Raw genomic sequence first — 12,581 nt, 5'->3', positions numbered from 1 at the left:
TAGAAAGGGAAATGGGTGCTAATAGGCTGCAGGAGATCCGCTGAGACATGAAATGTGTATGAAATGGATGGATGTGCAGACACTCCCAGAAGATGATGTCATTATGAGTGGATTGATATATATTTTTGCATTGTCCCCCCCAGAAGGATCAGGTTTGGCGGGATCGCTCTCATTAGCTATACATTTGTATTTTGTGTTCTGTGTTTGTAAGACTTTTCTATATGTAATAAGAGATGTTTGTTGAACAGTTGGTTACATAAGAGTTACATTTATTTCTTCTTCCTTTATTCAGTAATGTTTCATCTCCCGTAGTATCCCTGTAAGGTACATATTATACAGGAAGGGGGATTATGGGATGGATCTCAGGGCTGCAGTTCCTCTGAACTCCACAAGGTGCTGATCTCACCTATAGTCACACAGGAAGTCTCTATGGAATACAGGAAGTGATGTCAGGCACAGACAGGAAGTGATGTCAGGGACAGACAGGAAATAATGTCAGACACAGACAGGAAGTGATGTCAGGCACAGACAGGAAGTTATGTCAGGTACAGACAGGAAGTGATGTCAGGCACAGTCAGGAAGTTCCAGCTGAGAGGTGAGGCGGGAAGAAGTATAGAGGAGACGTTGGTGGAAGTGGCAGCAGAGGAGGTAATAAGATGTTATTTCCTATTTACAACAAATGTATATAAATCTGAGGCTCTTTTAGGAATGTTTGTGGCTTTAAAAAAAATGAAAGAGGCTTTATAGCGACTTAAATGTGTAATATGTGTAACATTGTTCTGTTTATCTCCTCCTCCCCTCCCCCGCCTGTCTCCAGCACTGCACCCGGGACTAGCAGGGAGGGGAGAGACCTTGCAGTGTAATGAGAACCGATTGGCTGCTCCTCAGGAAAGGGGAGTGTCCGGCTTATCCTTCCTCCCTTTCACTCTCAGAGCCTTTTTTGCACATTAAAAAAATCATTTTATCCTGAAGATGACACAAAACCCCCAAAATATTGATTTTCTGAAAGTAGAGACTTTAGAGAATAAAATAGTGATAGTTCTAATTTTTTATGTCACAAAATACCTTAAGTTGTGTGTGCTGAAATGGTGACAACCTTTAGTCCCCGGTATTATCTATAGGTGACACATTTATAGCCCCTTCTAGGTCATCAGTATAGAGTACGGAGGAGGTCTGCTCCTAGAATTATCCTCTCATTCTGGTGTGACCGGCGATATGTAACGTGTATCACAATCAATGTTATCACGTGTAGGCGCTCCAGCGTGTGCTCTTACGTTTGGGTGTGCATATATGTGGGGGTGGGGGGGCAGGGGGGGCCTTAAAATTATTTAAGGGGAGGAGTTATGTACTTGGGTGTAACTTTAATTGTTTACAATTAAAAAACACATTTTTACTTAAGGGGACAAAGTCCTCTATGAGATGACTTTTGATGAGAGGTTCTCTTTATTCAGACATCCAGGGTCTAAAAGACCCCCAATGTCTCCCCTGTACTCCATTGGATGTAATGTAGTGCACATCACACCGCATTACATTCTTTGCCAGCCTTGATGGTCGGGAAATCTGTCATAATAACACTTCTGGGTCAGGACAAGAAGGGAGTGAACATGTCCGCTCTCCTCCGTCCCCTCTACCCTCCGACACCCGCTGACCCGGGCCCACAGATGGGCAAGCAGAGCCGGGGAAGCATAGTAGGTACAGGAGAGGATCACACACACGGGGTGGCAGAGGCTGGCACCTGAAAGGAGAGCCCTGCGGCTTGCCCTCAGCAGGGATAAAGATTAAACACAATACTTGCCCGGCCCCCAGAACTACATGTCCCGGGCGTCGGGTGATGTAAAGTGACCATCCCTGCATGATGAGCCGACATTGACCTCACAGCACTGCCTCAGAGCAAACTAGTCATAGGAAGGATCAGATTTATCATTCCTTGTCTGCAGATCTAAAACTCATCAAAACCAGTTCAGAGACCAAACAAACCCAAAAGGGAAAAGGGGCCCCGGACCCCAAAATTGTAGTAAACACTAAACAGTCCAAACAAAATGTCTTCCCATGGGGGGAGTAGTTCTTCAATGTCCAGCAACCCTCCTATTCCCCCCTCACATCCACATCCTATTATTGTGTGACCAATACCATCCAAATCATTCTTACTTTCATTTCCCAAAGTTATCCGTCTACAAGGAGACCTGTATAGATCACATGATGGCACCAATGAGGATGGAGGAGGACCGGAGTCACATGACTGAGAAGATACTAAACCTCACCCTGGAGATCATCTACCTGCTGACCGGAGAGGTGAGGAGGATTCTGGGAGGTCACATGACGTCACTCTCATCTCTATTAATAAAACACAGACCTGACCCGGAGAGGTGAGGAGGATTCTGGGATTCAAACATGATATTCCTATTGGTTCCTCAATACAGAGATTTCCTCTTCTGAAGTCAGGTGATCATATGACCATCACAGTGCCTCCATGTGACTCTCTAAACCCTGAGAGACACAACATGCAGAAGATTCTAGAAGTCACCAAGAAGATGATGGAGCTGCTGACAGGAGAGGTGAGCGGTGCCGGGAATTCTGGGACATTCTCCAGTAACAGACAAGGGATGTGTCTGGATGGTGACTGTATCATTGTGTGTGTCAGGTTCCTATAAGGTGTCAGGGTGTCACTGTCTATTTCTCCATGGAGGAGTGGGAGTATTTAGAAGGACACAAGGACCTCTACAAGGACGTCATGATGGACAATCAGCCGCCCCTCACATCACCGGGTAAGAGGAGACTTTATTGTAAAGGAGAGAGCAGTACGGAGGATCCACCTAGATCCCCCATCATCTGATAAACACATAGAAACAATGGATTCAGTCAGTGTGTGTGTTTCCTACAGATGGATCCAGTCATGGGAACCCACCAGAGAGATGTCCCCGTCCTCTGTATTCCCGGGATTCCACACAGGAAGGTCACACCATCCCTCACCATCATCAGGTAGATGATGACAATTATTGGTAGTTGTGATTTATACACAGCATGTTTGTTACAATGAATGTTTTATTATATCTTTCAGAGTGGAATCCTCGGGGATGATAATATTGATGTTAAAGAAGAGTATAAAGAGGAGGATGAGGAGTATGGAGTGATGGAGGAGTTTTCAGAAGGACACAAGGATATGATGGAGCCACCTAATACCAGGAACCCACCAGAGAGATGTCCCCGTCCTCTGTATTCCTGGGATTCCACACAAGAAGGTCACACCATCCCTCACTATTACAAGGTTGTGGGATGGGGAATCTAGAACATGGACTTGTAGAGACAATGTGTGGATATTTTATGTGACCTTACATTTTACAGATGATATTTTCTCTCATTTCCTTGATTTAGAGTGGAGATCCAATCGATATAGAATTTGAGTGAAAGCAGAAGAAGAAGAGGCGTATGTGAGGGATGATCAGCAGTCTATGGAGGAGGATGGAATAACGGGGACATTTATAGAGGAGGACACTCCTACAGAGATCAGCACAGGTGGGTCATGAACACTAAATCCATTCCTCCACCCATACTGATCACTGATTGGTCCAGTGTAGGGCGGGGACTGGGTGATATCAGCCTGTAATCCCCTGGTCACTTTCCTGAGCTGTGTTCCCCGTCCTGTATTCCTGGATTTCTCTCGGATAATCTTCCTTCTCTGTGCTGCAGACACAATTTATGTATCTAGACTGGATTTATGGAGGTTCTGGGGTTCAGCTGGCAGCAAAATGTTCATTTTCACCATAGACATTACTAGACCTAGACACCTGGGGTGTGTGTTCTTTGAGTCTTCTTCCCCATGCCCGGGTCTAGTAAGATCTCTGACAGAACAATTCTCCCAGGGTTCCTTGCTCTGTGGTCTGCTGGCTGTGCCGGGTGGAGGGATATGTCTGTATAGTCTCAGACCCAAGTCACTGAGTGCAGTCTCAGGAGATGGGAGGCAGCGGTGTGGGATCTCTGCAACTTGTCTACAGTAAACATTTAATGTTCCACTGATTACTGAATACCAATATTATGAACCCTGACCCCTGCACTGTATACTCTATGTTGTACATTACATACTCCTGACCCCTGCACTATATACTCTATGTTGTACATTCCATACTCCTGACCCCTGCACTATATACTCTATGTTGTACATTCCATACTCCTGACCCCTGCACTATATACTCTATGTTGTACATTCCATACTCCTGACCCCCTGCACTGTATACTCTATGTTGTACATTCCATACTCCTGACCCCTGCACTATATACTCTATGTTGTACATTACATACTCCTGACCCCTGCACTATATACTCTATGTTGTACATTACATACTCCTGACCCCTGCACTGTATACTCTATGTTGTACATTACATACTCCTGACCCCCTGCACTGTATACTCTATGTTGTACATTCCATACTCCTGACCCCTGCACTATATACTCTATGTTGTACATTCCATACTCCTGACCCCTGCACTATATACTCTGTGTTGTACATTCCATACTCCTGACCCCTGCACTATATACTCTGTGTTGTACATTACATACTCCTGACCCCTGCACTATATACTCTATGTTGTACATTACATACTCCTGACCCCTGCACTATATACTCTGCGTTGTACATTACATACTCCTGACCCCTGCACTATATACTCTGCTGTACATTACATACTCCTGACCCCTGCACTATATACTCTATGTTGTACATTACATACTCCTGACCCCTGCACTGTATACTCTATGTTGTACATTACATACTCCTGACCCCTGCACTATATACTCTATGTTGTACATTCCATACTCCTGACCCCTGCACTATATACTCTATGTTGTACATTCCATACTCCTGACCCCTGCACTATATACTCTATGTTGTACATTCCATACTCCTGACCCCCTGCACTGTATACTCTATGTTGTACATTCCATACTCCTGACCCCTGCACTATATACTCTATGTTGTACATTACATACTCCTGACCCCTGCACTATATACTCTATGTTGTACATTACATACTCCTGACCCCTGCACTATATACTCTATGTTGTACATTACATACTCCTGACCCCTGCACTATATACTCTGCGTTGTACATTACATACTCCTGACCCCTGCACTATATACTCTGCTGTACATTACATACTCCTGACCCCTGCACTATATACTCTATGTTGTACATTACATACTCCTGACCCCTGCACTATATACTCTATGTTGTACATTACATACTCCTGACCCCTGCACTATATACTCTATGTTGTACATTACATACTCCTGACCCCTGCACTATATACTCTATGTTGTACATTACATACTCCTGACCCCTGCACTATATACTCTATGTTGTACATTACATACTCCTGACCCCTGCACTATATACTCTATGTTGTACATTACATACTCCTGACCCCTGCACTATATACTCTATGTTGTACATTACATACTCCTGACCCCTGCACTATATACTCCATTTTGTACATTACATACTCCTGACCCCTGCACTATATACTCTATGTTGTACATTACATACTCCTGACCCCTGCACTATATACTCTATGTTGTACATTACATACTCCTGACCCCTGCACTATATACTCTATGTTGTACATTACATACTCCTGACTTCTGCTCTCCCCCTCCCCCCACTTCTATATATACACATAATATGGATTCTCTTTTGTTCCCCCAATTTCCTCCCAGCTGGACATTTTATATCGGATGATGTGATTGGAGCACAGACTTTTACATGGTGATAATAATGTGATAACATCCTCCAACTTTGGACCCTTAAACAGAAAGTGATAATGAGGGAGGAGTCAATACCCCAATGATGGTGGTCTTCAGGATCAGTCCAGTCTTCATCTTGGTTGTTCTCCCCCCATCCTCACTCTCTGACCTCTGGTGGGGCTCAGCCCCGCTTTTCTTCATGACTAAATCATGGACTAAATAAGGAAGTGCAGTACTTCTTGTGTTGGGAAGATGGTGATGAGTGATAGAGGGGGTGGGGACCCTCGTCCTATAATCCCCTCATCACTGTCCCTCCTATAAAAGACAGTTCTGGTTGTTTCCTCACTCTCTGACTAAGGTCCATGAATAAAGAAATGACCTGGTAGGAGATCAGAGGAGCCATTTCCTAGTTCCCTTGAGGGTGGAATTGTAAGCTCCTCAGAGACCAAGCTGCCTGATGTGGGTGGAGTCCTGGTTTGGGGGAACCAATCAGCTCCTGTCTAGTAATCCTCTTTGTCTTTGTATTTTAGTCCATGGCCGGGAGATGAGGAAAACCTCCGAGGATTGTCTCACTTTGTCTCCAGACTGGAAAGTAGAAGATGAGGACATCACACAGTATAGTCCAGGAGAAAACCCGGCTCCCTCCAATGTCCATCCGGCACCACCCAGTGTAGATGGACCATCAGATTCCTTGTATCTTGAGCAACCTCAGACTGTGCGGGACCAGGCCGGCCTTCCAACAGGGAAGAGCTTCTCCTGTATTGAGTGTGGGAAGGGTTTCCGTTCTACATACCATCTTAATAGGCATAAAAGATCTCACACAGGGGAGAAGCCGTATTCCTGTCCTGAGTGTGGGAAATGTTTTTCAGTGAAGTCCAGTCTTTACAAACATCAGAGATCTCAAACAGGGGAGAAGTCGTATTCCTGTCTAGAGTGCGGGAAATGTTTTTCAGAGAAGTCCAATCTTTACACACATCAGAGATGTCACACAGGGGAAAAGCCGTATTCCTGTCCTGAGTGCGGGAAATGTTTTTCAGTTAAGTCCAGTCTTTACAAACATCAGAGATCTCACACAGGGGAGAAGCCGTATTCCTGTCCTGAGTGCGGGAAATGTTTTTCAGTTAAGTCCAGTCTTTACAAACATCAGAGATCTCACACAGGGGAGAAGCCGTATTCCTGTCCTGAGTGCAGGAAATGTTTCAGTTCTAAATCCCATCTTAATGTGCATAAAAGATCTCACAAGGAGGAAAAGCCGTATTCCTGTCCTGAGTGCGGGAAATGTTTTTCAGTGAAGTCCAATCTTTACAAACATCAGAGATCTCACACAGGGGAAAAGCCGTATTCCTGTCCTGAGTGCGGGAAATGTTTTTCAGAGAAGTCCAATCTTTACAGACATAAGAGATCTCACATGGGGCAGAATCCACTTTCCTGTCCTGAGTGAGGGAAATGTTCCTCACTGAAGTCCTGTCTTCCTGTACATCAGAGGTCCCACACAACCCTGGAGGTGTATTAGTGCCTTGAGTGCGGGAAATGTCTTCTAGATGAATGTTGCTGGACATCCCAGCTCTCATGTGGGGAAGAAGCACACCCTGATATACACCTCAGATATACTCCATGGCTGATCTTCATCATGGAAGAAACAGTCCATAAGGAGATGAGAGGCCCCCAAAGACATGGATGAAGTGCAGTAAATGTCGGGGTGCAGAGTGGTCAGTAGATCCTGGAAATGAAGGACACAACTTCAGCCCTTCTTGGGTGTCGGAGTTGCGTTTCCTGATAATGATATAGCGGGTTACAGAGCTAGAAGCCGGGAGAGCCCAGATCTCGTTATCGGGGAACTTTACACAGACAACAAGAACTTCTGAAGTTGATGTCCTTCATTTCAAGGCTCTACAGAACAGTGGTGACCCCGAAGCGTCTCTCTGTCTTCAGTCCATCCTTCTCCCATCCCCCAACAGGAGGGAAGGAGAACTCCACCCCAAACTAGGGGGAACTTTCCTCTCATTATTTCCCTTGGCTTCTGTGTGGGTTTGGGTGGTTGGAGGAGTGCGGCACGAGAGGGAACACAGCTTGTTGTTCTATGTCTACATATGGGGTCTGGGTAGAGGGGATCCACCGGAAAATATTTCTACTCTTTGATTTTGTGCAAATCATTTCTGTTTACACTTTGAAGGGCGATAATATGTGTGGTTTGTAAAAGGGATTGGCCCAATAGATACCACCCCACTTAGAGAATAGATGAACTAGTATGACCAGCATTCATTCAGCCATGTCACATGTTGGGATCTTTTCTACAATACTTTGTTATAATAATGGAACCCATTGTGTATTGTATTGTACACCAATAATAATGACTCCGCCCCCACATTCCAGACAAGGGATCTCCCTGACCAATCGGATTCCTTCCTTTGTTATTTCCTGATTCTATGATTACAATCTTGTTAGAAGTAAAACTATAATAAAGAATTTATTGAGTGAAAAGAATTGTGTGTGTCGGGGCCACGATGGAGATCTTTGGGGCCCAAACATTTCTCACAGGAGACACTTTACAAGCCTTTACAGGTCATCCAGTTTCTGGTTCACCATGAATAATGGCCCAGAGTGCAGGGGTCAGGAGACTACTTCATACAGCCCTGCAAACAACGTGCAGTGGTCAGGAGTTACATCCCAGAGTACAGAGTGCAGTGGTCAGGAGTATGTGATTTCCATCCCAGAGTACAGAGTGTAGTGGTCAGGAGTATGTGATTTACATCCCAGAATACAGAGTGTAGTGGTCAGGAGTATGTGATTTACATCCCAGAGTACAGAGTGTAGTGGTCAGGAGTATGTGATTTACATCCCAGAGTACAGAGTGTAGTGGTCAGGAGTATGTGATTTACATCCCAGAATACAGAATGTAGTGGTCAGGAGTATGTGATTTACATCCCAGAGTGCAGTGGTCAGGAGTATGTGATTTACATCCCAGAGTACAGAGTGTAGTGGTCAGGAGTATGTGATTTACATCCCAGAGTACAGAGTGTAGTGGTCAGGAGTATGTGATTTACATCCCAGAATACAGAATGTAGTGGTCAGGAGTATGTGATTTACATCCCAGAGTACAGAGTGCAGTGGTCAGGAGTATGTGATTTACATCCCAGAGTACAGAGTGTAGTGGTCAGGAGTATGTGATTTACATCCCAGAGTACAGAGTGTAGTGGTCAGGAGTATGTGATTTACATCCCAGAGTACAGTGGTCAGGAGTATGTGATTTACATCCCAGAGTGTAGTGGTCAGGAGTATGTGATTTACATCCCAGAGTACAGAGTGTAGTGGTCAGGAGTATGTGATTTCCATCCCAGAGTACAGAGTGTAATGGTCAGGAGTATGTGATTTCCATCCCAGAGTACAGAGTGTAGTGGCAGGAGTATGTGATTTCCATCCCAGAGTACAGAGTGTAGTGGTCAGGAGTATGTGATTTACACCCCAGAGTACCGAATGTAGTGGTCAGGAGTATGTGATTTACATCCCAGAGTACAGAGTGTAGTGGTCAGGAGTATGTGATTTCCATCCCAGAGTACAGAATATAGTGGTCAGGAGTATGTGGTTTCCATCCCAGAGTGTAGTGGTCAGGAGTATATGATATACAATCCTCATACAGAGTGAAGTAGTCAGAAGTGGTATGTCATGTACAGCGCACAGTGGGTAAGATCATGTCTTATACAGCCCAGCATTTAGATGTGGCCATTGGTCAGGAACATGTCATACATGGCGCAGCAAAAGAGTGCAGTGGTCAGGAACATGTCACATACAGTCCTGTGTACAGAGTGCAGTGGTCAGGAGCATATCATATACAGCTCTGTGTATAGAGTGCAGTGGTCAGGATTATATCTTAGACCTGTGTATACAGTGCAGTGGTCAGGAACCTTTCATATACAGCCCTGTGTACAGAGTGCAGTGGTCAGGATTATATCTTAGGCCTGTGTACAGAGGTCAGGAACATATCATATGCAGCCCTATGTATAGAGTGCAGTGGTCATGTTTATATCTTAGTCCTGTGTACAGAGTGCAGTGGTCAGGAATATGTCATATACAGTCCCGTGTATAGAGTGCAGTGGTCAGGATAATATCTTAGGCCTGTGTACAGAGTGCAGTGGTCATGAGCATATTATATACAGCCCTGTGTACAGAGTGCAGTGGTTAGGAGTATATCATATACAGCACTGTGTACAGAGTGCAGTGGTCAGGAGTATGTCATATACAGCCCTGTGTTCAGAGTGCAGTGGTCAGGAGTATATCATATGCAGCCCTGTGTACAGAGTGCAGGGGTCAGGAGTATATCATATACAGCTTTGTGTACAGAGTGCAGTGGTCAGGGTTATATCTTAGGCCTGTGTACAGAGCGCAGTGGTCAGGAGTATGTCATATACAGTCCTGTGTATAGAGTGCAGTGGTCAGGAGTATATCATATACAACCCTGTGTATAGAGTGCAGTGGTCAGGGTTATATTTTAGGCCTGTGTACAGAGTGCAGTGGTCTGGGTTATATTTTAGGCCTGTGTACAGAGTGCAGTGGTCAGGTTTATATCTTAGGCCTGTGTACAGAGTGCAGTGGTAAGAATTACATCTTAGGCCTGTGTACAGAGTGCAGTAGTCAGGAGTATATCTTAGGCCTGTGTACAGAGTGCAGTGGTCAGGGTTATATTTTAGGCATGTGTACAGAGTGCAGTAGTCAGGAGTATATCTTAGGCCTGTGTATAGAGCGCAGTGGTCAGGATTATATCTTAGGCCTGTGTACAGAGGTCAGGAACATATCATATGCAGCCCTATGTATAGAGTGCAGTGGTCAGGATTATATCTTAGGCCTGTGTACAGAGTGCAGTGGTCAGGAGTATATCTTAGGCCTGTGTACAGAGCGCAGTGGTCAGGAGTATATCTTAGGCCTGTGTACAGAGTGCAGTGGTCAGGATTATATCTTAGGCCTGTGTACAGAGTGCAGTGGTCAGGATTAAATCTTAGGCCTGTGTACAGAGTGCAGTGGTCAGGAGTATATCTTAGGCCTGTGTACAGAGCGCAGTGGTCAGGAGTATATCTTAGGCCTGTGTACAGAGTGCAGTGGTCAGGATTATATCTTAGGCCTGTGTACAGAGCGCAGTGGTCAGGAGTATGTCATATACAGCCCAGCATGCATAGTACAATGGTCAGGATGTTGTGGTATACAGCCCGGTATACAGAGTACACTGGTGAGGAATATAAATCCTTGTAAGGAATGCAGGTATCCAGCGACAGCAGGGAGGACCAGATCGGTGGGCTATGCCTAAGAAATGTAGAATAAGACGGAGTAGGAGGAGTGTGATTACAGGGGGTGTAAAGTCAGGAGGTTTGTTACCTCCATGCATTCTATATATGAAGGTAAATACTCTTCTCTGTGCAGCAGCCCCCCCAATACTCACCTGAGCCCCATCCTGATCCAGCAATGTGCTCAAGATCCTCGGCAGTCTGGGGACTCTCCCTCCTCATTGGCTGAGACAGGAGCAGGGGCCATTGGCTCCTGCTGCTGTCAATCATGGCCAGTGAGCCAATGAGGGAGAGGGGACTCTGTGGGCACACAGAGCAGTGGCACGCTTCCGAGCCTGCTTGGATGCCCCCATAACAAGCTGCTTGCTGTGGGGGCACTCAGCAGGAGGGAGGGGCCAGGATCACCTGTGGGGGACCCGAGAAGAGGAGGATCCAGGCTGCTCTGTGTAAACCATCACACACAGCAGTAAGTATGACATGTTTGTTTTAAAAGAAAAAAAAGTTGCCTTTAAAATCACTTTAAGTCTCATTTACTAATGGACACGACACCCTCCGACACCCACAGACCATAAACAAAGCAAAAGTGACAGCAAATAACCAACCCAACAACCTGACTATAATACACTGTGTACAATGGAGGGAAGCTGACATACACCGGGCAGACCCGGGACTGGGAATCGGGAGCAGAGATGGGGAACAGGATGCAGGAAACCAGAATCAGGGGAAAGTATACAAGATACAGGACACAGGATCCAGCAGGGAAGTGGCTCACAGGAAGAACACTGAGGAACTGATGAAAACTACGGGGGGATTATATACCTTCCCAGCAGCCAGCATCAGGTGGAGCCTCATTACTGACATCTTCTGTCTGCTGGGAGACACAGCAATGTCTCCTCTTTACTTCCTCCCGACTTACCTCACCCAGAGCTTCCTGTCTGTACCTGACATCACTTCCTGTCTGTACCTGACATCACTTCTTGTCTGTACCTGACATGACTTCCAGTCTATACCTGACATCACTTCCTGTATGTACCTGACATCACTTCCCCTCTGTACCTTACATTACGTCTTGTATGTACCTGACATCACTTCCTGTCTGTACCTGACATCACTTCTTGTCTGTACCTGACATGACTTCCAGTCTATACCTGACATCACTTCCTGTATGTACCTGATATGACTTCCCATCTGTACCTGACATCACGTCTTGTATGTACCTGACATCACTTCCGGTCTGTATCTAACATTACTTTCTCTCTGGGTAGAAGGGCACTCACCACCTGGTGGAGCTCAGAGGAACTGCAGCTCCAAGAAATGTCTCGTAGTTTGAACCTTCTTGTTGTTTCCAAGTGTTCTCCAATGTTCATGTTCATGTCCATGTCTGGCAGGTTCCAGGACTCTTCAGAGTGGCAGTGAGGTGATGACTCCGGAACTCTCTCTGGGTTCCATCACCAGGCACTGCAATTATACCCGACTGCTGGGAGCCACCATCTCCTTTCCTACAGTGAAAGTATAATTGTGACATCAGCAGAGAGGTAGTGGGAGGGTGGGATCAGGTAAGTACCACCAC

The 12,581-nt window shown here is 45.6% G+C and overlaps 1 protein-coding gene across 1 annotated transcript in view; it reads left to right on the top strand.

The window, feature by feature from the left end:
• The window catches only part of LOC149450558 (uncharacterized), a 140,329-nt gene extending 132,869 nt beyond the window's left edge, over nucleotides 1-7,460 (top strand). Inside the window, exon 5 of the mRNA XM_089691753.1 lies at nucleotides 6,713-7,460. Coding sequence (XP_089547879.1) covers nucleotides 6,713-7,179 — 467 coding nt within the window. The 3' untranslated portion in view covers nucleotides 7,180-7,460. The remainder of the gene's footprint in view (nucleotides 1-6,712) is intronic.
• Nucleotides 7,461-12,581: the final 5,121 nt, after the last annotated feature.

The sequence above is a fragment of the Staurois parvus genome, unplaced genomic scaffold (genome assembly GCF_062004578.1).
Source record: "Staurois parvus isolate SC_StPar_1 unplaced genomic scaffold, SC_StPar_1.0 ptg000571l, whole genome shotgun sequence".
Lineage (NCBI taxonomy): Eukaryota > Metazoa > Chordata > Amphibia > Anura > Ranidae > Staurois > Staurois parvus.
Note: the sequence above shows the minus strand (reverse complement) of the source record. Positions and strands in the feature narration are given on the sequence as shown.